The sequence below is a fragment of the Pelophylax lessonae genome, assembly GCF_965119305.1.
Source record: "Pelophylax lessonae genome assembly, chromosome: 13".
Classification (NCBI taxonomy): Eukaryota; Metazoa; Chordata; class Amphibia; order Anura; family Ranidae; genus Pelophylax; species Pelophylax lessonae.
The window spans coordinates 111,042,173-111,069,973 of NC_138780.1; the positions used below are offsets into that span (position 1 = coordinate 111,042,173).

The window sequence follows — 27,801 nt, forward strand, 5'->3', positions numbered from 1 at the left end:
TGTGGAGGATATGACAGTGAGCGGTATGTACAGGAGAGGAGTGTGGAGGGTATGACAGTGGGCGGTATGTACAGGAGAGGAGTGTGGAGGGTATGACAGTGAGCAGTATGTACAGGAGAGGAGTGTGGAGGATATGACAGTGGGCGGTATGTACAGGAGAGGAGTGTGGAGAGTATGACAGTGAGCGGTATGTACAGGAGAGGAGTGTGGAGGGTATGACAGTGAGCAGTATGTACAGGAGAGGAGTGTGGAGGATATGACAGTGGGCGGTATGTACAGGAGAGGAGTGTAGAGAGTATGACAGTGGGCGGTATGTACAGGAGAGAAGTGTGGAGGGTATGACAGTGGGCGGTATGTACAGGAGAGGAGTGTGGAGGGTATGACAGTGAGCGGTATGTACAGGAGAGGAGTGTGGAGGGTATGACAGTGGGCGGTATGTACAGGAGAGGAGTGTGGAGGGTATGACAGTGGGCGGTATGTACAGGAGAGAAGTGTGGAGGGTATGACAGTGGGCCGTATGTACAGGAGAGGAGTGTGGAGGGTATGACAGTGGGCGGTATGTACAGGAGAGGAGTGTGGAGGGTATGACAGTGAGCAGTATGTACAGGAGAGGAGTGTGGAGGGTATGACAGTGAGCGGTATGTACAGGAGAGGAGTGTGGAGGGTATGACAGTGGGCGGTATGTACAGGAGAGAAGTGTGGAGGATATGACAGGGGGCAGTATGTACAGGAGAGAAGTGTGGAGGGTATGACAGTGGGCGGTATGTACAGGAGAGGAGTGTGGAGGGTATGACAGTGAGCAGTATGTACAGGAGAGGAGTGTGGAGGGTATGACAGTGGGCGGTATGTACAGGAGAGGAGTGTGGAGGGTATGACAGTGGGCGGTATGTACAGGAGAGAAGTGTGGAGGGTATGACAATGGGCGGTATGTACAGGAGAGGAGTGTGGAGGGTATGACAGTGAGCAGTATGTACAGGAGAGGAGTGTGGAGGGTATGACAGTGGGCGGTATGTACAGGAGAGGAGTGTGGAGGGTATGACAGTGGGCGGTATGTACAGGAGAGAAGTGTGGAGGGTATGACAGTGAGCGGTATGTACAGGAGAGGAGTGTGGAGGGTATGACAGTGGGCGGTATGTACAGGAGAGGAGTGTGGAGGGTATGACAGTGGGCGGTATGTACAGGAGAGAAGTGGGGAGGGTATGACAGTGGGCAGTATGTACAGGAGAGGAGTGTGGAGGGTATGACAGTGGGCGGTATGTACAGGAGAGGAGTGTGGAGGGTATGACAGTGGGCGGTATGTACAGGAGAGGAGTGTGGAGGGTATGACAGTAGGGCTTTCCGATCAGGTCCGCCTGTCAGTTTTTCAGGCGGACCTAATCGGACACTCCATATACCCCTATGGAGCAGTGGATGTCAGTGGTGCCACTGACACCCGCTGCTCTCCGATCCTGTCCATGAAATCCTATTTTCCATCCGTCTGGAGGATTGGATATGATGAAGATGGACAGGCAGTCCATTATCATCCAATCTCCCATAGAGGATAGCGGGGATCTGACAGGTCCGTCTCTGCACAGTGAGCAGAGACTGACCTGTCATTCGCTTGCTTGGCAGGGATTAATGGATCAATCCCCGCTGAGCAAAACAGAGTCCGCCAGACAAAATGCCCGTGTGGAAGGACCTATAGAGTGTTTAGTTAGGTGGTGAGTTATTGATTGTACAGAGTTTGGTTGACACAGGGTTAAAAAGGATGGTCATAAATTAAATTCACATTAAGGGCTCTTTCACACAGTCCGCCTCTGTAGGCGGATCCGTGCTGCTCAGCGGGGATTGATCCGCCGATCCCCGCTGAGCCGGCAGATGACAGCTCCATCTCCGCTTGCAGTGCGGAAAGGGAGGTGTCACAGCTCCCGCTGCTCTCTATGGGGGATCGGATGAGAGCGGACCGCCTGTCCGCTCTCATCCGATCCGATCCCTGAACGGATGGAAAAATAGGGTTTCCATCCATCCAGATTTCACGGACAGGATCGGATACGGATGGCAGTGGGTGTCAGCGGAGGTGTCTCCGCTGACATCCGCTGCCCCATAGAGCTGCATGGAGGATCCAATCAGATCCGCCTAAAAAACTGACAGGCGGATCTGATTGGATCGCCCGTGTGAAAGAGCCCTTACTGGACATAGTAATTGGAGTTTGTTGGTATATATAGGGCTGTGTGTCAGTTTGGGAAATGTCTGTCAACTCTGGGGGGGGGGGGGGGCTGCTATCTTAGACACATACACACACACATACATACATACATACATACACACATACATACATACATACACACACATACATACATACATAGACACATATTCACACACACACACTCTCTCTTCTACAGTACTTCTTACTTAGGACCCTTCACTGCAAAACAAATCCTCCTAGTAGAAACTTTGCAGCTTACCTCCAGACTTTAGAACAAACTCAGTTGACCTCTCTCCCTTCCTGCAGTGTGTGCTCCGCCTCCCGATTCTCTTATTGCACGGCACTGGTGATCAGAGGGGGGATGGAGATCAGAGTGCAGGAGGACACTTCGGGGGAAGGGGGACTGGGGGAGAGACAGAAACCAGGAATGGAGCTTCTAACTACATACATCACCGGCCAGTGTATGTAGTTAAAAGCAACGAATGCTGCTGTTCCCACAGTGGCAATGGCAAGTATGCTAAAGCTCCCATTGTAAGCACGTACCTCTTCTTCTTCTCTTCTGCAGCGGCCCGACAGTGGAAGATGGAGGGAGGAGCCAGAGGCAGGTGGAGCCAGTAATCGGCGCGGAGGACGATCCGCTTTGCATGATAGGTCCTCTCCACTCTGCCTCACCTTCCTCCTCTGGAGACCGTTCGTGACGTCACTGGTTGCTAGACGCCAGGCGGCTGGTGATCTAGCAACCGGGTCTCCGGGCGGCCATACCAGTCACAATAAATGCACACTGATCCTGAACTTTAAGGAAGAAACTGAGCGGCCTTTTCTGGGGGTGATCAGATCGGCCCAGGGGAAAAATTCCCACCCTGCCCCCCGGCCCAGCCCGTCCCTGCTATCAATTTACCCACCCTGTCAGACACTCATACAGGAAATCTGGATGCACCTCCTACGTTAGAGGAGATCCGGGAGGCGACCAGCTCTTTTCCAAACTCCAAAGCACCTTGGGATGATGGGCTGCCAATGGAGGTATTCCAACAACTTGCTGATATCCTTTAACCTAAGCTGGTAAAAGTATTCAATGAGACCCATGAGCATGGACGGTTAACGCCTTCCATGAACAGGGTTAGTATTATTTTGCTTTTGAAGCCTGATAAGCGAGCTATGGAGCCTAATTCCTAGAGACCTATTTCCTTGTGACAAGCTAACATAAAACTTTTGGCTAAAGTACTGGCTTGGAGGCTTAAAGTAATTGCTGAGATCATTCATGCAGACCAAGCTGGATTCATGCCTAACAAATCCACTGCTTTTAACCTCAGATGACTTTATATAAATATGCAAACACCAGCTGATAACGGAGGGGCAAGAGCACCTTTGTCGCTGGAGGCAAACAAAGCCTTTGATAGCGTGGAGTGGTTCTATTTTTGGGCAGTGCTGGAATGATTTGGTTTTGGAGAACAATTTACTGCATGGGTCAGTTTATTGTCTCATAATCCCCAGGCTGTTATCCGGGAGGGTAACAGGACCTCACAGGTATTTTCACTGGGTAGGGGTTCTAGGCAGGGGTTCCCTCTCTCCCCCCTCCTATTTGCCCTTGCAATAGAACCCCTGGCGGCTAAAATTAGAAGCACCTCTCTGGTTGAGGGCTTTAAATATTGTGCACTTCCTGAAAAGATCATGTTGTATGCAGGCGACATGTTGCTTTTGATAGGGAAACACAGGCCCCTCTTTGCAAGCTGTAATGGACATAGTCACTGAATTTGGCATATATTCAGGCTTGACTGTTAACTGGACCAAGTCAGCCCTGTTGCCGCTGGATGCAGCTCTTGACCCCCAGTTCTCTTCTTTCTGCCCAGTGCCTATAGTGGGGCAGTTCAGATATGTGGATATCATAGTCTCGGCTGAGATTGTGGACTATTGCTGTTTGAACATATTTCCCCTGATGTCACGGTTTAAGGATAAGGTGAAATTGTGGTCTAAACTACTGCTGTCAGTGACGGGTAGAGCTAATTTAGCAAAAATGTTCTTAATGCCCCAGCTGCTCTATTTCCTCCACAATACACCTGTGGTTTTACCCCTTAAAATATTGTGGTTAATTCCATATTCTGCTCGCTACTATGGAAATCGGGTCCTGCTAGAGTCAGGCTGGAGCAACTCCAGAGGTCTAAGGATATTGGGGGCCTAGCTTTCCCAAACCCCTGGCTGTACTAACTGGCAGCCCAGCTGCAGGAGCTGCTATGTATCGGCCAAGGGGGGAAACACACACTGATTCCACATTAGCTGTGGCGTTACACTGTGTAGAAGCTCAGACTCTCCCAGCAGCCCATGAGGTCCAGCTCTTCCTAAAGTCCAACAAAAGGTACCCCACGTATAGGCTACTACATAAAATTTGGTTCAAAGCAAAACAACTACAAAGAGTGTCAGGATTTACTAGTTACAGCCCCATCTGGAATAACAATACTTACCCGGAACTGGCAAAGCTGCAGTGTGCAACCCAGTGGCTAACATACAGTGTTACTCACCTTTGACATATTTTAAGGGTTCATCTCCAGAGGCTATGCGATGCTGCTGCCAGAGTACCTGTAGAATTTTCCCAACATGGCTATGGAAAAATGGGTGGAGAATGTGGGTGATATAGATGGGGATAAGTGGTTGGAGGCCCTGGACTTCACGGCTATCCTTTAAATGTTACCCAAAGACTGTCCCAACTATATATACAGCTGTCACCAAAAGTATGTGAATCCTTTAGAATGATACTGATTTCTGCACAATTTTGGCAATAAAATGTGATCTGATCATCATCTAAGTCACAACAATATACAATCACAGTCTGCCTTAACTAATAACACACAAAGAATGAAATGTCGCCATGTTTTTATTGAACACACCATGTAAACATTCACAGTGCAGGTGGAAAAAGTATGTGAAGCCCTAGACTAATGACATCTCCTGAAGCTAATTGGAGTAAGATATCAGCCAACTTGAGTCCAATCAATGAGTGAGATTGGAGGTGTTGGTTACAGCTGCCCTGCCCTATAAAAAACACACACCAGTTCTTGGTTTGCTTTTCACAAGAAGCATTGCCTGATGTGAATGATGCCTCGCACAAAAGAGCTCTCGGAAGACCTACGATTAAGAATTGTTGACTTGCATAAAGCTGGAAAGGGTTATAAAAGTATCTCCAAGAGCCTTGCTGTTCATCAGTCCACGGTAAGACAAATTGTCTATAAATGGAAAAAGTTCAGCACTGCTGCTACTCTCCCTAGGAGTGGCCGTCCTGTAAAGATGACTGCAAGAGCACAGCGCAGACTTCTCAATGAGGTGAAGAAGAATCCTAGAGTGTCAGCTAAAGACTTACAAAAGTCACTGGCAAATGCTAACATCCCTGTTAGTGAATCTACAATACGTAAAACACTAAACAAGAATGGATTTCATGGGATGATACCACAGAGGAAGCCACAAACAAAACATTGCTGCACATTTACAGTTTGCACAAGAGCACATGGATGTTCCACAGCAGTACTGGCAAAATATTTTGTGGACAGATCAAACCAAAGTTGAGTTGTTTGGAAGAATCACACAACACTATGTGTGGCGAAAAAGAGGCACAGCACACCAACATCAAAACCTCATCCCAACTGTGAAGTATGGTGGTGGGGGCATCATGGTTTGGGGCTGCTTTGCTGCGTCAGGGCCTGGACGGATTGCTATTATCGAATTAATTCCCAAGTTTATCAAGAAATTTTGCAGGAGAACTAAAGGCCATCTGTCTACTAGCTGAAGCTCAACAGAAGATGGGTTTTGAAACAGGACAATGACCCAAAGCATAGAAGTAAATCAACAACAGGATGGCTTAACCACTTAAGCCCCGGAAGATTTTACCCCCTTCCTGACCAGGGCCTATTTTGCGATTCGGCACTGCGTGATTTTAACGGACAATTGCGCGGTTGTGCGACGCTGTACCTAAACTAATTTGATGTCCTTTTTTTCCCACAAACAGAGCTTTCTTTTGGTGGTATTTGATCACCTGTGTGATTTTTTGATCATGCGCTATAAACAAAAAAAGAGCATCAATTTTGCAAAAATAACAATATTTTTCACATTTTTTTATACGAAATTCCCCCCAAAAAATGTAAAAATCAAAATTTTTTAACATTTTAGGCCAATTTGTTTTCTGCTACATATGTTTGGTATAAAAAAATCGCAAAAAGTGTATTTTGATTGGTTTGCGCAAAAGTTATTGCGTTTACTAACTAAGGGAAAGATTTTTGTCATTTTTGTTGTTTTTTTTTTTTAACGAGTAATGGCGGCGATCTGCGATTTTTTTTGCGGGACTGCGACATTGCGGCGGACAGATCGGACCCTTGACTGACATTTTTGACACTTTTGGGGTTACCAGTGACATTACTACAGTAATCAGTGCTATAATTATGCACTGTTACTGTAAAAATGACACTGGCAGTGAAGGGGTTAACTTTATTTGAGAGGGAGGGGTTAAGTGTGTCCCTAGGGGTGTGTTTCTTACTGTGATTGGATGTGGCTTGATGTGTAAGAACAGAGATCAACGGTCCTACATAGCAAAACCGTGTGATCTCCATTCTTACACAGGGAAGAATGACAGGCGGCTTTGTTTACATTAGCCGCCTGCCTTTCTTCCGGTGTAACGGACGATCGCGAGTGCCCGGCTGACATCGGGTCCGCCGGGCACACGCGAGGGGGGGGGGGTCCATGACCAAGCGGGAGCGCGCCTCCGGCGGGGCGCGCTCGCTCCCTAGAGCCTAACAGGCTAGCGATGTAGCCCTACGTCGCGTTGCCTTGAGGGGCTGACCGCCGCAGTAAATAGTCGTGCGGCGGTCGGCAAGTGGTTAAACAGAAGAAAATACGCCTTCTGAAGTGGCCCAGTCAGAGTCCTGACCTCAACCCGATTGAGATGCTGTGGCATGACCTCAAGAAACCGATTCACACCAGACATCCCAAGAATATTGCTGAACTGAAACAGTTCTGTAAAGAGGAATGGTCAAGAATTACTCCTGACCGTTGTGCACGTCTGATCTGCAACTACAGGAAACATTTGGTTGAAGTTATTGCTGCCAAAGGAGGTTCAACCAGTTATTAAATCCAAGGGTTCACATACTTTTTCCACCTGCACTGTGAATGTTTACATGGTGTGTTCAATAAAAACATGGCAACATTTCATTCTTTGTGTGTTATTAGTTTAAGCAGACTGTGATTGTCTATTGTTGTGACTTAGATGATGATGATCAGATCACATTTTATGACCAATTTGTGCAGAAATCCATATCATTCCAAAGGGTTCACATACTTTTTCTTGCAGCTGTATTATTGCTGGTTCATCATACACCACTTAAATTGTTTACTCTTGGACTCTGTCAAGACACATTGTGTACGAGGTGCAAGGGAGCTAAGGGGGACCTGATACATCTCCTTTGGCGGTGCCCAAAGTTGCACCGCTTTTGGACTGGCATAGTAAACACCATTAACAATACTTTTCAAGCAACTGTCTCTCTTGACCCTAAACCTTGCTCATTGCGTATATTGGATGAGGTTATAACAGACATATATGTCAGAGAGGCGGTGTCCAGGACACTGTTCCAAGCTCGAACGCTGATCTTGCAACATTGGATCTCTCAAACGTCTCCAACTTTAAAGATGTGGTTAGCCAACATGGGATTAGCTTTGAGATATGAGCGCTTGATATATCAGCATAGAGGCAGCCTGACCTGGTTCAATAAGATCTGGGGATGCTGGCTAGCTACCCCTGACTATGCTCCATTGGACCTAATTCTTGAAAGGCTATTAAATTAAAGTAGGAACTCAACGGCTCAGTCCTCACCCTTGGATAGAGTTTATTTTAAAGTACTAGGGAAGAGATATGATGAGAATGTCTTCTTAAACCATACCTAGGGATGCATACATTCTGAGATATAATGACTAATGACATCTCAGCTTCCATTGGTTTTATAAACCTGCTTTGTCTTTATACAAGAACATTATTTTACTTTGTATTCTAAATTGTTAAAAGCTGTTAATAAACTTTTTTCTGATTTAAAAAAAATACATATAGTCTACACATTTAAAATGTGTGCTTCCTTTAAGAACAAAACTTCTACATTATAAATTGGTTAAAAAATTATTCATTAAAAAATGAATAGGAAAAACACTATCTGTTCCCACTATAACACCTGTGTTGTCCAAAAAAAAAAATAATTATAAGAAGAAAATAAAGTAAAAATAGCTTAAAACACAGGTCATACCCTTCCAATTAACCATCAAGAACAATGTCACTGCTAATGCGGCTGTTTCCTGGTGTTGCAGAGGTTTGTTACAGAGCACAGCACCGGCTGGACTGGGCGCATGTGCATTAGTCGATTCACGCCAAGACTAGGCTCCAGCGGCTCCTGAGGCACTCTAGCTGTCAGTGAGATTCAATGGACGCTATCCACTATTCGATCTTACAGTGGCCATGGTGGAGGAATGGCTTTTATGATACTTGCCTCATCTCCTATGTTATTATGTGAGCGCATCGAGTTATGTCTACTTTTAGCTAAAGTCAATAAATCGGATTACACTAGGGTGGCTTGCGCTCTCTTCTTTGTGTTCTTTTATCATCGAACATCCATTTCACCAGTCTGCAAAGTCAGCACTTTTTCTTCCTGCTCATACTCTCTTAAAGTTTTCCCGGATGGACCTTCAGGCCTTTGCCGATGGAAGCTTTGGCCAAAAGGTGCTTCAAGCTGTCATCTGAGAGTTTTGGGATTTTCAGATTTATTGACCCTTGTTTACCTGTGGGCCTGTTTCCATTGTTGTCTATATTGTTTCCCACCCCTTAGTGTATTGCTTAGGGATGACCCATGATCTGTGACTACAGGGTGTCCTGTACTATACAATTATGATAATAGGAATTTTGACTTAACTGTAAATACTCCCCTCCCATCCTATCCCTATATTCTATGTTTCTCCTTTTGTTGCTAGCAGTTTAGACATGAATGGCTGTGTGTTGATTTATTTCGAGGGAACAGCAAATTTACACTTTTAAAATACTAGCTGTACACTCACTACTTTACATTGTAGCAAAGTGTAATTTCTTCAGTGTTGTCACAAAAAAGATATAATAACATATTTACAAAACTGTGAGGGGTGTACTCAATTTTGTGAGATACTGTATTTGAATTGATATAATAGAATAGAGTATATTAGAATAGAATAGATTATTAGATAAGGTGAAATGTTTGAATTCAGTTTTATAGAGATTTAAATCCAAAGAGTTATGCTAATAAGAACATTACAAAAATTAAACCTGAACTTACCTACTATATATCTTTTTAACTTCTGAACAGGCAATCCTGCACCAGGAAGGTCATATGGATGATGGCGTTACCTTACAGAAGTGTCAGCATGAAGAGTCCCAGGCTGCTAGAATTATTCGTAACACCACAGGCCTGTTTAGTCAATTCATTAGGTATGAAAACACAGCTGTGTGTCTAAATTTAACACTTTAAACACTGCTTTGCTCTTTTTTTCTTATATCATCTTAAAGGGGAAGTACATTTTTCGTCTCACAGGAGGTTTTGTCATAATGTACAAGTATGCAAGGCAAATTTGCACATCATGTCACAAAGGCCCAGACTGGAGTACAAAATAGGTCCTTCCCCTCTCTACATTCTGACAGATCCCCTGCAGCAGCTGGCTGGAGAAAGGCGGTGGGAAGGGGGACGGGAAAGAGCACAGGGGTGAGGAAAATCATTGGGTAGCAGAGAGCAGGGGGGAGCATAGAGCACGGGGGGGGGGGGGGGGCGAGAGCCTGAGGGGACAGAGAGCACTGGGGGGGTGGAGATCACTGGGGGGCAGAGAGCACAGGAGAGATGGAGAGCATGGGCAGGGGGCAGAGAGCACTGGAGGGGGGTGCTGAGCACTGGGGGGGGGATGGAGAGCACTGGCAGGGGTGGAAAGCATAAGGTGACAGAGAGCAGAGGGGGGCAGGAAGCACTGGGGTAGCAGAGAGAACGGGGAGGGCAGAGAGCACTTGGCAGGAGTTGAAGAGCACTGGTGAGGATGGAGAGCATGTGGGCAGAGAGCAGAGAGGGCAGAGAGCACTGGGGGGAACAGAGAGCACGAGAGTGGCGGAGAGCACTGGGGGTGGAGAGCACTGGGGGGCCCGAGGAGCATGGTGGGGCAAGGAGAACAGGGGGTGGGGGCCAGAGAGCACTTGGGGTAAGCTGGAGAGCACTGGGGGAGCCACAGAGCACTGGGAGGGCTGGAGAGCAGTGAGAGGGCTGGAGAGTAGTGTGGGGGGGGGGGCTGGAGAGTATTGGGGGAGGCTGGAGAGCACTGGGGTTCTAGAAACCAAAGGGGGGCCAGAGAGCACTGGGGGAGCTGGAAAGCACTGAGTGGGCAGGATAGCACTGGAGGGGGCTGAAGAGCAGTGAGAAGGAAATGAAGAGCACAAGGTGGGGGGGCGGAGAGCATTGGGGGCCAGAGAGCACAGGAGGGCAGAGAGCACTAGGGGAGCTGAAGGGTACCGGGGAAGCTGGAGAGCACTGGGGGGCTGGAAAGCACTGGGGGGGAGCTGAAGAGCACTGAGGGGGGGGGGAGGCTGGAGAGCACTGGGGGGCAGCAAAAGAAATTTGATTGGAGAAGTGGTGGGGCAGCTTCATATAGAGGAATTGATCTTTCCATATTCCTCCTGGAGCCGCTGAATGCCTGGGGGATAGGAGAGGAGAGGAAGCAGGCATTCAGTGAATGCAGTGGATGCAGGAGGAAAATGAGCAGCTCCACCGCTCTTCCTATCCAGGCGCACAGGGGGGCGGCATGGGCACTCACTTTCACTTCAGTTTGACAGGCAGCAGGCGCCATCAGGTGGTGGGCTCATCTGCTTCTTGAAGAACGCAGCCCACACATGGATTCCATGTCTTCATTTTTCAGCGCCATGGTCCAACTTTTATGACAACCCTCAGCGAACCTCTACTGTGGAAGCTGCTCTTTACGTGCTCCAGCAGGGCCGAAGAGCAGTAGAGGATTATGTTACGGATTTCAGGCGTTGGAGTACTGATACCCAATGACGCTGCTTTATATTATCAGTTCCCTTTAGGCCTGTCTGAGGGGCTGAAGGATGAGCTAGCCGGGGTCAGTGTTCCAGATACCCTAGAGTCTTTGATTACCCTGGCCATTCAGATAGATCGCCGGCTCCAAGAATGCAGTGCAGGAAGATCTAACCAGCAGCCCGCCCAGTCTGGATTTATGTCATCAGTTCCATTTAGGCCTGTCTGAGGGGCTGAAGGATGAGCTAGCCGTGGTCAGTGTTCCAGATACCTTAGAGTCTTTGATTACCCTGGCCATTCAGATAGATTGCCGGCTCCAAGAATGCAGTGCAGAAAGATCTAACCAGCAGCCCCGCCCAGTCTGGATGATTCTGTGGTTCCCAACTCCGGCACATATCTCCTCCTCTAATCCTGTTTCTGCCAGCCCAGCTCCTGTTAGAATTGCATCAGATGTCCTAGAACCCATGCAGCTTGGGGTTAAGTGACCTTCCCTGACAACTGAAGAAAGGTATCGCCGGCGACAGAATAACCTCTGCCTGTACTGTGGCGAAGCCGGTCATTATGTGTGTTCTTGCCCAGCGAAGCTACGTAAGTGCCTCTCCATCTCTCCTTCAAGTTGCCAAGCATACGTTACCAGTGCTTCTCATTTAGCTCCCCCTGTCTCATTTCAGCTTCCGGAAGGTACAATACCGGTTACCGCTATCATTGACTCTGGAGCGTGTAGCTGTTTTATTGATTTATATTTCGCTATTCAATGAGGCATTCCACTCCAGCCCAAGACTCGAGGACTTTCTATCTTCCTGGCTGATGGTTCCCATATGTAATCTGGACCTGTGACCCAGGAAACTCCTCCACTCCCTATGATCCCTTCTTTAGGTCACAAGGAATTTATAAGCCTGGATGCTATCGCTTCCCCCTTATTTCCGGTCTTCTTGGGGTTACCTTGGCTGTGGGCTCACAACCCGCAAATTGACTGGACTTCTGGAGCCATTGAGTTTCCGTCCTCCTATTGCTTGAACTTCTGCTTACCTTCCTCTCCCAGTACCTTACTGAGCTTGGACTCTGATTTGGATATACGCTCTGTGGTGCCTGAACCCTACCATCGTTTTTTGGGGCTGAGACCCTTCCTCCTCATCGTGGAGGACCTGCTTCCTGGGGCAGAGGTTCCGTTTGGACGAATCTTCCCTTTATCTGAACTGGAGTTGGAGGTTCTGAAGTAATATGTGGACAAAAGTCTAAAGAGAGGGTTCATCCGCCCATCTACTTCCCCGGCGGGAGCAGGAATCTTTTTTGTCGAAAAGCTGAATAAAGTCACCGTCAAGAACCGCTACCCTCTCACTTTGGTACCAGAACTTTTCCAGAGACTAAGGTCCGCTTCCTTTTTTACCAAATTGGACTTACGGGGGGCCTACAATTTGGTCCGTATACATGAAGTAGATGAGTGGAAAACAGCATTCCGCACCAGGTTTGGGCATTTTGAATATCTGGTGATGCCCTTCGGTCTCTGCAATGCTTCGGCTACCTTCCAACACTTCGTGAATGATATCTTCTGAGAATGGCTGATATCTTTGTAATTGTCTACTTAGACGACAATTTGATCTTCTCCCTGTCCCTGGACCAACATCCGAAACACGTCAGAAACGTTCTTGGGCACCTCCACCAGCATGGACTACTGTATATGCCAAACCTGAAAAATGTGAATTCGAACAATGAAGCATCCAGTTCTTAGGCTTGGTAATATCCACCGAAGAAATTAAAATGGACCCCCAAAAAGTCTCAGCCATCTTGGATTGGCCGGTCTGGTCAGACAAGAAGGCAGTACAATGCTTTTTGGGGTTTGGAATCTTCTACAGAAGGTTTATTAAGGGGTTCTCTGCCATGAATTCCCCCATTACACAACTCACAATACAGAATATCCGATTCCGTTGGTCCCCAGAATGCCTTCTCATGCCTGAAGAAATTTTTTACTACTTTTTCCATCCTGAGTCACCCAGATCCCACACTACCCTATCTCCCTGAGATAGATGCATCAGAAATAGCTGTGGGGGCTGTTATTTCACAAAGGCAGGGTGTTAAGGACTTAATGCATCCTATAGCTTTCTTCTCTCGCAAATTTTCTCCGGCGGAGAAAAATTATGATGTAGGCGATCGAGAACTTTTGGCCATCAAGGCTGCACTCGAGGAGTGGAGGTACCTACTTGAAGGGACAGCACATCCTATCCTTATCTTCACCGACCACAAGAATCTTGAATACTTAAGATCTGCCAAATGGCTGAGACCATGTCAGGCACGATGGGAGCTATTCTTTTCGAGATTCTCTTTTCATAATACCTATCGACCTGGATCAAAAAATGGCAAGCCGGATGCACTTTCCCATATATTTGACGACCCCAAGGAAACCCCAGTACCTGACACCATCTTGTCCGAAGGTAACTTCTTTTTTTCTTTTACAAACTAACCTGATGGCATATATTAAACAAGCTTCCGCGAACATTCCCTGCCTCCTTGGAATATCCCTGGTGCCTAAGGATGGGTTGCTGTGATTTGGAGACAAAATCTTAGTCGCAGAGGATGTCCGAGTGTCAGTTCTGGGTTCATGTCATGACCACCCCCTGACGGGCCACTTCGGTGTCCAAAAGACCCTTGATTTTCTGCAACGTATGTTTTGGTTGCCAGATCAGGAAAAGAGTTGAAGGGAATACGTGAACTCATGTGCCGTTTGTTCCCGGAGCAAGACTGTTAGAAGTAAGGCATGGGGCCAACTTAGGCCACTTCCAGTGGCATCAGCCTTAACATTCTTGGAGCCGGGCAAATAGGAGACCACATCATTTAAAGGAGACCAGAATAAGGCTCATCTGGCCTGATGGGGTGTGAGCCTATAGGCCTCAGAGATACGTCAGATTCTTATGATTGGTGAGAATGAGAACAGGAACCACAGAACCTTCAAGCAAGTGTCTCCACTATATATGTATACGTGTATATATATATATAGTGTATATATATATATATATATATATATATATATATATATATATATATATATTGTGACAGGAAGTCAGGTAAATCTATGGGTGTTGTCACAGACGGGAGATACATTTCTGCTTGGTTTAGACAATTCACCAATTACTATAGGGTGTCAGCTGCAGAGGTAGGCAGGAAGGTGTACGGAAGTTGAAAAACCTTCAGCTGTTCAGAATGAGGCCATTAAGGCCTCTATAAGTTATCAAGAGCATGACTAGTGATTGCTGTCTCCTGAGGCTGTGTGAGCTGGGGAGAGCAGTCAGATGAGAGACTTCTAAAGGTGAGGTGTTGAACTTTTTCTGTGTAAAGAAAACACAACTGGACATTTGAGTGTCTGCTGTAGGATCAGCAGTGTCTGCCCAACAGTAGGTTGGGAAGACTCTTTAGGTAGGTTCCTGTGTGGAAGGTAGACGCCCACAGCGGCCAGGATTTTTTTTGTGTTTTATTTTTGATTTTTTGATGTTTTTGCTGCATACACTTGTTTGAAGAAATTGGAAGAATAAACCATAAACTGTTGTTTTCAACCATTCCTTGGCTATCTCCCTGTGTAACGAACCCCCCCAAAGGGGTCCTCCACACCCGCTACCGAGCTAATCCCTCACATATGGTGGAGTGCCGCGGGCAGTTAAAGTAAACCCAAAATGGAGGAGATGCTGAAACAACTGATTATAGCAAATGCAGCTCAACAGCAGGCAAATGCGAATTTTCAGCGGAGTTTTGCAGCTCAACAACAAGCTCACCGAGAGGCCATTGTAGGCTTGGAACAGAGACAACAGCAGCAAATGGAGGCCATTGTGAAACAGCTTCAGAGATAGCAAACCGAGGCTGGGAGTCAGGCCAGTAACATACCGACTTTTCGGGTAAACCACTTATTGCCAAAGATGACTGCAGATGAGGACCCTGAGATGTTTCTGACTACGTTTGAAAGAACAGCGGAGAAAGAGAGTTGGCCTAAAGAATAGTGGGCCGGACTAGTGGCCCCCCTATTATCTGGAGAAGCCCAAAAGGCATATTTTGACTTGGAGCTTGCAGATGCAAAAAACTATGATCGATTTAAAAGAGGAAATATTGGCACGTTTTGGGGTAACCTTGGATGTCCGTGCTCAGCGAGTCCACAATTGGAGTTATCAGCTGAAGAAGCCACCCCGGTCGCAGATGTATGACCTTATCCGTTTGGCTAAGAAATGGCTGCAGCCAGAAATTCTGCCCGGACCAAAAATTTTGGAGAGAGTAGTCATGGACAAATTTCTTAGGTCTCTTCCTAACACCCTGCAGAAATGGGTGAGCCATGGTGGTCCAGAAACCGCAGACAAATTAGTAGACCTGGTTGAAAGGTACCTAACAACAGAGAATTTGACCTCTTTTCCCAGAGATGCACAGACTTTTCACCCCAAGACCAGACCCTCCCCACCTATAAGTAAGACTGCATCAGGGGATGGGGGTGGAGTGAGGATCCAAAGAGCAACTAGAGGTATTAGCGGGATTACTACTAATGTTTGGCGAGAGCGGCCTGGAAGACCCATCCCACAGGAGAGGACCAGAAGGTTGATTTGTCACCGTTGCCGGGAAGAGGGACATGTAGTAGTGGTTTGCCCAGCGGTTTTCCCAGCGGATGATGAACCCATGCATTGTGACTTTCTGACAGAGAGACGACAGTCCCTTTTTGCAACCACATACACTGCAGTAAAGGGGAATGAGAAACCGTTATATAGAATGTGTTTAGATGGTAAAGATGTTGTGGTATTGTTGGATTCAGGTAGCCTGGTCACCTTAGTGAAAAGTGATCTAGTGGTGAAAAAGAACTTACATCCTAGGAAAATGGCTGTAGTTTGTGTACATGGGGACACTCGAGAATATCCAGTGACTACGGTTACTTTTGAAACATCCCTCGGTATCTTGTGTCACCAAGTGGGTTTAGTTCCCAAACTGCCACATGACGCCATTGTGGGAAGGGATTTCCCAAAGTTCTGGGAACTCTGGGATTGCCCAGATTCCCCAGTTGGTGGTTCTTCTGAGCCTGAAACATCTACTCCAGAATCCTCTAACTGTGAGGATTATCCTGAATTTGCGTGCTCAGTCTTAGCCGGGGAAACACCAGTCCCTAGGTAGGAGCCTGCTACCTCAGAAGAGGAACAGCGGCCGTTAGGGTTGGATGACCTTAAGGTGCACCGAGAAAATTTTATCACTGAGCAATTGAGGGACCCCACATTGCTAAGAGCCCGGGAGAATGTAGTGAAGATAGATGGGGAGTTAGTTAACCCTGACGAGAGGATTGCCCTCCCTTACTTCATTATTGAAAGGGACCTCTTATATCGAGTGTCACAGAGGATAGAGGACACCCTTGAGCAACTGGTAGTGCCTAAACTGTACCGCAAGATGGTTTTGGAACTGGCCCATGGGCACATTCTTGGGGGACATTTGTGAGCAGAAAAAACCCGGGAGAGAAGGTTTTATTGGCTTGGGATCACTAAGGAAGTGGAATTGTACTGCTCTTCCTGTCCAGTGTGTCAGATTAATGCACCCACGCCCCATTTCCGCAGTCCGTTGGTACCCCTGCCCATTATCGAGGTCCCTTTTGAGAGGATCGCCATGGACTTGGTTGGGCCCTTACTGAAGTCCACTAGAGGGCACCAGCACATCTTGGTAATAATGGATTATGCCACCCGTTACCCAGAAGCGATTCCTCTCCGAAATACCTCTGCTAAAACCATAGCCAAGGAGTTATTTCAAGTTTTCAGCCGGGTGGGTCATCCTAAGGAAATCCTAACTGACCAGGGCACGCCGTTTATGTCTAGGGTAGTGGTTCTTAACCTGGGTTTGATCGAACCCCAGGGGTTCGGTGAGTCAGTCTCGGGGGTTCGGCGGAGGTCAAGACACACACCCAACTCATATGATTCTTTATGACACGCCCGGCTCATCCCCCGAGAAAATATTACTGATTGTGAGGCCGAGCGCACCCTGGGAAATCAGAGCTGCGGTCGGGACATTTCACAGCCATTACACATAGACACTTGACGCTCCGCCCCCTGTACCTCCCCCAGCAGGTTTCCAGCCTATCTCCTGCAGGCTGCTTGCTGCTTGAGTGGGCGGGATGGGGATGTACCTGACCACGGAGATCGCGCCCGCCTGGAAGAGGGATGTGTGAGCAGCTGAGCAGAGGGAGCCGAGTGAATGTTCCTGGAGGAAGGCTCAGCTAGCTGTACATGGTGGATTAGTTTACAAGCACCTCTATGCTAAGTCTGCTGAGTTACACTGCAGCTTAGCATAGAGGTGCTGTTAGCTGACAAATGGAAATGCATGTCCTTTTCATTTAGCTCAATAAAGCATTGTGAATGCCCCCTGGTGTGTGCCCTCCTGATACCCCATGGTATGTCCTCCCAACACCTCCCCCCAGTGTGTGCCCTCCTGACACCCCATGGTATGCCCTCCCAACCCCCCCCCCCCCAGTGTGTGCCTTCCTGACACCCCCAAGTCACACTGATTTGCAGTAAATATTCATTATTATGTTTTTGTGTGAAAATCATGTTTTAATGGTTTTGTTCCTTGTTCTTAAGGCTACATTCACACCTGAGCGTAGCGTTTTTCGCGCGTTTTTTACCGCGATTTTTGCGGCGTTTTTTACCGCGATTTTACCGCGATTTTTGTGCAGGCATTTTTAGATTCAATAGAGATCAATGGAAAACGCCTGTAATCTGCCCAAAAAGAAGCTCATGTACTTTTTTGAGCGTTGGGCGTTTTGTATACAGCTTCAAAACGCTCAGATGTGAACAGGGGCCATTGAAATGAATAGGATTTGTCTTGTTGGGCGTTTTGAGAGCTGATCCTAGAGCAGAAAAACGCCCCAAAAACGCCCCAAAACGCCTACATGTGAACGGAGCCTAATGGTTTTGTTCTTCAATGGTTTTGTTCATTTTGTGCACCTATGTATAATAAATATATACCTAAATATATACCTATGTTTTGAATTTGAAAAATCATATTTTATTTTTCCAATTAAGAAGGGTTCGGTGAATTCGCATATGAAACTGGTGGGGTTCAGTACCTTCAACAAGGTTAAGAACCACTGGTCTAGGGTGACCAGAGAACTTTGTAAACTCCTGAAAGTGACCCAATTACGTACCTCAGTATATCACCCTCAAACAGATGGGTTAGTGGAGAGGTTTAATAAAACTTTAAAACAAATGTTGAGGAAGGTGGTGGATAAAGACGGAAAGAATTGGGATTATCTGCTCCCTTATCTAATGTTTGCCATAAGAGAGGTTCCCCAATCATCCACAGGGTTCTCTCCATTTGAGCTGCTGTATGGGAGGCACCCCCGGGGCCTACTGGACATTGCCAGGGAAACATGGGAGAGTGAGAGTTCCCCTCATCGAAGTGTGATTGAGCATGTGGCACAAATGCAAGATAGAATTGCCCAAGTGATGCCGACTGTGAAGGTACATTTAGCCCAAGCCCAGTTGGCTCAACAAAGGATTTACAATTGTGGGGCCCAGGTCCGTTCTTTTGCACCTGGTGATAGGGTGTTGGTGTTGGTCCCCACGGTTGAAAGTAAATTCCTAGCCAAATGGCAGGGTCCCTATGAAGTGTTGGAGAAAATAGGGGTGGTGAATTATAAAATTAGCCAACCGGGAAGACGAAAACCTGAGCAGCTCTATCACGTGAACTTGTTAAAACCATGGAAGGATAGAGAGTCCTTGGTCGCTGAGACTACCCGATTTTCTGCTCCATTTAACCTGGCTGTCCCTGAACTTGGGATAGCAAAGACTCTGTCCAAAATTCAGAAACAGGAGGTTAAGGAATTTGTGCTCCGTAATAGGGAGAAGTTTTCAGACCTGCCAGGTTGGGTCTCTGGAGTTAAACTTGACATTATCACCACACCAGGGGATAAGGTCAAGTTAAAGCCTTATAGAATTCCAGAAGCCCGGCGAGAGGCCATTCGCCAGGAAATAAAAAAAAATGCTTGAGTTGGGGGTGATAGAAGAGTCAAAGAGTGATTGGTCCAGTCCCATTGTCTTAGTGCCCAAACCAGATGGAAGTTGGCGGTTTTGTAATGATTTTCGCCGCCTGAATAAAATCAGTAAGTTTGACACCTATCCTATGCCCTGCATAGATGAACTAATTGATCGCCTAGGCACTGCCGGGTACATGACCACTTTAGACCTTACCAAGGGTTATTGGCAAATTCCTCTCTCGGGGTCGGCCAGGGAAAAAACAGCATTTGTAACTCCAGACGGATCTTTCCAATATCAGAGGATGCCTTTTGGGTTACAGAATGCTCCTGCCACATTCCAACGTACCATGAATAAGACCCTTCGGCCTCATCAAGCCTATGCTGCTGCATACCTCGATGATGTGGTCATTCACAGTGAGGATTGGGACTCACACTTACCAAAAGTTCAGGCTGTGTTGGATTCCATCTGGAAAGCTGGGTTTACAGCCAATCCAAAAAAAACCATTGGGCTAGAAGAGGCAAAGTATTTGGGGTATACCATTGGTAGAAGTCTAATCAAGCCCCAAATAAACAAAGTTGAGGCTATTAAGGGTTGGCCACGTCCCACCAACAAGAAACAGGTTCGTGCATTTTTGGGCATTGCAGGTTATCATCGCCGTTTTATTCCCCATTTTGCCTCACAGACTGCTTCCCTGACCAATTTGACCAAAGGGAAGGAGTCTGTCATGATCAAATGGACTCCCGAGGCAGAAACAGCTTTTCAGGCTTTAAAACAGGCCTTATGTAGTCAGCCAGTTTTAAAGTTGCCTGATTTTTCACGAGACTTTGTGGTCCAGACATATGCATCAAATGTGGGTTTAGGAGCTGTACTGTCCCAGATTATCAATGGGGAAGAACACCCTGTTATGTACCTCAGCCGAAAGTTGAAGGCCCATGAGGAGAATTACCGTATTTTTCGGACCATAAGGCACACTTAAAATCCTTAAATATTCTCACATATCGACAGTGCGCCTTATAATGCGGTGCGCCTAATGTATGGCTGTGTTTTCCCCTTCTCATCCCAGTTACCTAGAACTGATTTATGTGGTACACGGCGCTCAAAAATCTGTCAATGTTTTAGCACGGCCTTGGTAAGCTACGAAGCTGCACTGCTTTGATTGAGCATTACGGCCATTGTAGTCAGGAGGTGTGTGCATACCCGCTGCCCCAAAAATGGCTCCTGTAAAGAGACATGCTTACGAAGCGGATTTCAAACTCAATGCTATCAGTCACGCAATACAACATGGAAATAGAGCAGCTGCGAGAGAATTCAACATTAATGAATCAATGGTACGGAAGTGGAGGAAGCAAGAAGACGCCCTGCGCCAGGTAAAGAAGACCAAACTGAGTTTCCAAGGAAACAAAGCAAGATGGCCACAGTTGGAGGACAAAATTGAACAGTGGGTTATTGAACAGAGAACCGCAGGTAGAAGCGTCTCCACTGTCTCTATTCGACTCAAAGCAACAGCTATAGCACGCGACATGGAGATAAACGACTTTCGAGGAGGTCCCTCTTGGTGCTTCCGTTTTATGAAAAGGCGTAATCTCTCCATCCGCACAAGAACTACCATCTCGCAGCAACTGCCAAAGGATTACCAAGAAAAGCTGACCATTTTCCGCACCTACTGCAAGAACAAGATCAATGAACAGAAGATCCGGCCAGAACACATCACCAACATGGACGAGGTCCCCCTTACCTTCGATATCCCCGTAAACCGTACTGTCGAGAAAACAGGGACCAGTACGGTATCTATACGCACTACGGGAAACGAGAAGTCATCCTTCACTGTAGTTCTCGGTTGCCAGGCTAATGGCCAGAAACTACCACCCATGGTAATTTTTAAGCTTAAAGAAAAGTTTCCGGTTGGCGTCATCATCAAGGTTAACCCGAAGGGCTGGATGGACGAGGAGACGATGAGTGAGTGGCTGAGAGAGGTTTACGTCAAGAGACTGGATGGCTTTTTCCACAAATCTCTGTCCCTATTGATCTGTGACTCCATGCGCGCCCATCTGACCGATACTGTCAAAACCCAAGTGAAGAAAACGAATTCAGTGCTTGCCATCATTCCGGGTGGATTAACCAAAGAACTCCAGCCGCTAGATATTGGTGTCAACAGATCATTTAAAGTTAAATTGCGAGCTGCGTGGGAGCATTGGATGACAGAAGGCGAACACACATTCACCAAGACAGGGAGGCAACGCCGAACAAGTTACGCCACTATCTGCCAGTGGATCGTGGATGCCTGGGCGAAGGTATCAGTCTCCAGTGTCATCCAAGCTTTCAGGAAGGCCGAAATTATCACTGAACAGCTAAGTAACAGCAACGAGACTGACTCCGATAGTGATGATAATGATGAGAGGGATCCGGATGTGCTTGATGCCGAGATCACCCAACTGTTAAAGTCAGACACTGAAGATGAAACCTTTGATGGATTTGCGGTAGAGGAATAAGCTGAAACAGTGAGTGTATTGTTTTGTATTGTATTTCACTGAACAATGTTGAGAGTTATTGTTAAAAACCATTTTATGGTTATTGTGAAAGAGTTGAATAAAGTTTGACTTATCAGAGTTTTGTGTCATTTAATGCGCCTTATGTATGGAAAAAAACACGTTAGCGGTCGATCATTGATACTGCGCCTTATAATCCGGTGCGCCTTATAGTCGCGAAAATATGGTATCCCACCATTGAGAAAGAGTGTTTGGCGGTGAAATGGGCTTTGGATTCTCTCCGGTACTACCTCCTGGGTAGACAGTTTGAACTGGTGACGGATCATGCCCCATTGAAGTGGATGGCACAGAACAAGGAGACCGATACGAGAATAAATAGGTGGTTCCTGGCCCTTCAGGAATTTAGTTTTGTGGTAAGGCATCGCCCCGGTGTTCAAATGGGGAATGCAGATGGTTTGTCCCGAGCACATACGTGCCTAGCAACCTGTGTCCCAACCCTAGGGTTAAAACAAGAGGGGGGGGGGGGTATGTGACAGGACGTCAGGTAAATCTATGGGTGTTGTCACAGATGGGAGATACATTTCTGCTTGGTTTAGACAATTCACCAATTACTATAGGGTGTCGGCTGCAGAGGTAGGCAGGAAGGTGTACGGAAGTTGAAAAACCTTCAGCTGTTCAGAATGAGGCCATTAAGGCCTCTATAAGCTATCAAGAGCATGACTAGTGATTGCTGTCTCCTGAGGCTGTGTGAGCTGGGGAGAGCAGTCAGATGAGAGACTTCTAAAGGTGAGGTGTTGAACTTTTTCTGTGTAAAGAAAACACAACTGGACATTTGAGTGTCTGCTGTAGGATCAGCAGTGTCTGCCCAACAGTAGGTTGGGAAGACTCTTTAGGTAGGTTCCTGTGTGTGAGAAGGTAGACGCCCACAGCGGCCAGGATTTATTTTGTGTTTTATTTTTGATTTTTTGATGTTTTTACTGCATGCACTTGTTTGAAGAAATTGGAAGAATAAACCATAAACTGTTGTTTTCAACCATTCCTCGGCTATCTCCCTGTGTAATGAACCCCCCCCCCAAAGGGGTCCTCCACACCCGCTACGGAGCTAATCCCTCACAATATATATATATATATATATATATATATATATATATATATATATATATATACATACATACTTACTATTTATGGTTATTTATTATATTATAATTTATGATTTTATGTTTTCAAACTTTATCATACCCGAGATGTTATAAAGAAGAATGCACAGTAAAAAAAAAATCATATGTAAATAGTTTGTTTGGGCTGCTCGTTCTTAAGAATTACATGCAAAATAATGGTACCGCTTTCAGCACCTAAAATCGGAAAGAATCATACCACCAGGGAGGTTAACAGGCTCATGGATACAAACAGCGCCACACTGTGGAGCTCAAGAGAGCATCTCGACCGACTGCCAATCATAGGTCGGATTGTGTTTCTGAAGCCAAGGGTACCCCAAAACACTGGAGTAGTGCAGGGACAAAATAACCTGGAAACAGCTTGACTCCCTGTAAACAGCCCCTATCGCCATATCAACCGGAACAGTCTCGTGGGTAACCTGCGACGGTTGCAGGGGTCTGCTATCAATCGCCTAGATAACTAGTGGAGAAACATGATACTGCAAGGGTATGGAATTTGCAGTGGCAAACGTACTTTCAAAAAAACCCCAGCTGCATGGGTTAACAGCCAGACGCATCATCCTCAGGAGGGGTGGGAGGTGAGGGAGGAATGGGTGGTAAAAAAAAAACGTAGGAGCCAATCTGGTTTGAGGCCTCCGCAGGCGTTCCTTTAACGATGGTCTCTCCCTGAGCCTGGCATTGATCAAAATCAGGAAGGAAATTAGAGTCTCAAGCTTGTCATGGAGATCCTTGGCCGCAATCTCGTTTTTCAATGCATCAAAGAGACCATGAGAGAAGACAGCCACCAGAGCCTCATTATTCCAGGCCACCTCTGCTGCCATTGTACGAAATTCAGTGGCATACTTGGCAATGGTTTTGTATACTCTGTTGAATGGTCAGGAGCTGCTTTGCAGCAGAGCAAGCCCAAGGAACTATCTCATAATAAATGCCACCTTGGTTTAGGAAGCCACGGCACTAACTCTGTTAACCCCCATAGCGCTGCGGAAGGGGGGCTGAATCCCTCTGGTAACAATGACTCCAGCTGCCACAGCAGGGGCAGCAGCAGGAGCAACAACAGGAGGAACCACTGGCCTAGCAGCACCAGGAGAAAGGTGCGCTGTGCGTGCAAGCAACGCCTGCAATGCCTGAGCGAACTGACCCAAAAGGTGATCTTGTGGATCGAGCCTGGTAACCAGCATGGAGAGCGTAGGAGCACCTGCATCATCAGAATTCATGGGTGTCAGGGTGCCAGCAAACCAGACCACTATGGAATGCATGTAAAATAAAGCAGTTTATTGAAGTGAAAAACAACAAACGTACCACAAGAGTGAGGAAGTGAGATCAGGAGCAAGCTGGGGTCAAGTCCAGAAGCAGGTAGTCTTCCAAGCCGGAGTCTAGTCCAGAAGCGGGTAGTCTGCCGATGCCAGGTCGTCTGCCGATGCAAGGTTGTCTGCCGATGCCAGGTCCTCTGCAGATGCGGAGGCGAGAGCCAGGAGATTCATAAGCCAAGCCAGGTCATACACGGAGGAACACGGAGAACAGAAGACTGCTAGCAGAGATGCACCTTGAAGCACAAATGCAAGGGCAAGGTCTGCAACTCATCAGGGGATAGATATAGTCAGGTGTGCAGCATCATCACTGTGAGACACCCAGGCAGCAGGCAAGTGATGATAGCCGCCTAGCTAGACCCTTTGCCAACATTTTTGTTCCCATATTATTCAGAGAAATTGGCCTATGAGAGGCACAGTCCTCAAGGTTTTTCCCCAGTTTATGCACTAGTACGATCACTGCTTCTGACATGGACTCATGAAGCGAACCCCGGGAGAAGCACTGCTCAAACATTGAGAGGAGATGGGGGGCAAGGAAATCCTGATGCAATGAGTAAACTGCAGTTGTAATACCATCTATACCTGGGGTCTTACCTGGCTGAAATTGGCCTAGGGCCTCCTGTACCTCCTCTAGAGTGATGTCCCGCTCAATTTCTTCCCTAGGATCAGAGTCAAGTCTAAGGAAGTCAATCAGGTCAAGATAGGGGCCAAGCTCTTCAACTGTGTACACCACTCTAGTGGAATACAGGGATCTATAATATGAGAGAAATTGTAGATTGACACTCTTAGGTGACCATGGCAGGGTCCCATTCTTAGCCCTAATCCCACTAATATGGGTGTCAGCAAATTGCCCTGTCGCCAACCAGGACAGGAGTCTGACATTTTTATTGCCAAATTCGAAGACACAATGAGCAGTGTTCAGCAGAAATTTATGGGTTATTTCAACCCTTAGGAGACTGACCTCCCGAAAGGCAAACTGCCAGAGCCCATAGTTAGTCTGATCAGGATTGGATACATAAGCCTCTTCCCTGGTCCGGCTAACCTGCTCTAGCTCCTCAAGAGATCTTGAAGAGGCCCTCCATGCAGCGGAGATGTGAGACATATACTCTCCACATAGCCAGGCCTTAAAGGCATCCAAATCAACTGCAGGGGCAGTAGAATCTGCATTGTTAAGCCAATATTGGCACAAGCCCGCCGGAATTGCATTCTAAACAGTACCATCCATACCCAATACCTAGACAGTCTGCCCAAACCACCCCCGGGGGGCCCAGTGACAAGGTAACCATTAGGGGGGGGCATGGTCAGAGATACCTGTGTACAAAACTATAAGAAAACTGCTAGCAGGCACAGAGAGATTTAACCACTTAAGCCCCGGAGGATTTGGCTGCTAAAAGACCAGGGGGTATTTTGCGATTCGGCACTGCGTGACTTTAACGGACAATTGCGCGGTCGTGCGACACTGTACCTAAACGAATTTGACGTCCTTTTTTTCCCACAAACAGAGCTTTCTTTTGGTGGTATTTGATCACCTGTGCGATTTTTTGATCACGTGCTATAAACAAAAAAAGAGCGTCAATTTTGCAAAAATAGCAATATTTTTCACATTTTTTTATATGAAATTCCCCCCAAAAAAAAGTAAAAATCAAAATTTTTTAACATTTTCAGCCAATTTGTTTTATGCTACATATGTTTGGTAAAAAAAATCGCAAAAAGCGTATTTTGATTGGTTTGCGCAAAAGTTATCGCGTTTACTAATAAAGGGAAAGATTTTTGTCATTTTTGTTGTTTTTTTTTTTAACGCGTAATGGCGGCGATCTGCGATTTTTTTTTGTGGTACTGCGACATTGGGGTGGGCAGATCGGACCCTTGACTGACATTTTTGACACTTTTGGGGTTACCAGTGACATTTCTACAGTAATCAGTGCTATATATATATATATGCACTGTTACTATAAAATTACACTGACAGTGAAGGGGTTAACTTTATTTGAGAGGGAGGGGCTGTGTGTGTCCCTAGGGGCGTGATTCTAACTGTGATTGGCTGTGGCTTGAGCTGTAGGAACACTGATCAACGGTCCTACATAGTAGAACCGTATGATCAGTGTTTCTACACAGGGGAGAATGACAGGCAGCTTGTTTACACAAGCTGCCTGCCTTTCTCCCTCTCCCCGACGATCGCAGAGTGAGCGGCGGACATCGGCGCACACGCGCGGGAGCACCCCGCCGGCGGCGCGCGCTCGCTCCCCAGAGCCTCACAGGCTAGTGACGTATATATACGTCACTTTGCCTGTGAGGGGCTGACCGCCGCAGTATATCTACTTGCGGCGGTCGGCAAGCGGTTAATGGCAGCTTTCACAGTTTAGTTCCACTTTAAGGGGTTAGTTTACCTTTTCCAAAAAAATATTTTTGCAGATAATGGACGTCTGTAGATAAAAAAAACTGTGCAGCTTTGACTAAAACTCGAATAATGCCCTTGCTATAGGTGTAGGTCATTTAAGTACCTCATGAAGCCTGACTGGAAAACTCCTGGGATGTTGCTAAAGATGCTGCTAAGTGACATCTTGCTGTTATTGTTCATCATCACAGGAGTGAGCTCTCAAATGGTAAGCTCAGAGTTACTGCATCAGGAGAGAGAAAACACATGTGGGGTTTGAATTAAAGAAAGGTGAACAATAACAGATAGGCCTCTATATTTACAATACTGTGCAAAAGTTTTAGGCAGGTGGGAAGAAATGCTGTAAGAATTCTTTCAGAAATATATATTTTACTTTAGCAAACAGAAGAACAATATAAATCAAATCAATATTTGCAATGATTATCTTTTGGCTTCTAACCAGCATCAATTCTTACACTTGCACATTTTGTACACTTGCACAAAATCAAGAAATTTGTAGTATTGGAGTCACTATGAAAGGTGTATAATTAACCAATACCATGCAGGTGCTCATAATCATCAATTTCATATGTAAGTTGAAACACAGTCATTAACTGAAACAAAAACAGTTTCATGTCACAGGTCACATATTTCATACTTTTCTTGCTTTTTAAAGAAACAAACGACAAAAAAAAAAAAAAAAAAATGCTTATTGGGTTCAGACTTGGGGGAAGGAGAATGTCCAAGTTTCTACTTTATATCTAAGAGTCAAGTTTTGTTTACGTACTATCCTGGCTTCTGCTCTTAATTTACAGCAGGTTTTGAAAAGATGTGACTTATACTTTTAATCTATATACAAACTAACTTTTTTAACAGTTGCTTAAAGAACATCATCAGATTCATAGATCATTTATACATTTATTTTCTTATTTTAGCGATTTGGATTCTCTAACGGGGAACAATCGGACAGTAACAGCCCCCGTCGCCCTGCCTATTGAGGAGGTAGTTCAAACCCTGCAAGACTTGATTGCTTATTTTCAGCCTCCAGAGGAAGATCTAGAACATGAAGATAAACAGAATAAACTCCGTTCACTAAAGAATAGGCAGAACCTTTTCAAAGAGGAGGTAATATGAAGAGTACTATTACTGAAAGCACTACAATAATCTTCAATTTGGGTAAATTCATTGTGTTCCAATTTGTGCTTTATTATGACCATTCTTATTTTAGAGCATGCCTGTAGGCAGGTGTAG

The 27,801-nt window shown here is 46.3% G+C and overlaps 1 protein-coding gene across 7 annotated transcripts in view; it reads left to right on the forward strand.

The window, feature by feature from the left end:
* Window positions 1-27,801, forward strand: part of LOC309569543 (ryanodine receptor 3) — a 1,308,933-nt gene that overhangs the window by 506,791 nt on the left and 774,341 nt on the right. For all 7 annotated transcript variants that reach the window (XM_082275412.1, XM_082275411.1, XM_082275414.1 and 4 more), the window contains 2 exons: window positions 9,535-9,656; window positions 27,486-27,675. In XM_082275412.1, coding sequence (XP_082131538.1) covers window positions 9,535-9,656; window positions 27,486-27,675 — 312 coding nt within the window. The remainder of the gene's footprint in view (window positions 1-9,534; window positions 9,657-27,485; window positions 27,676-27,801) is intronic.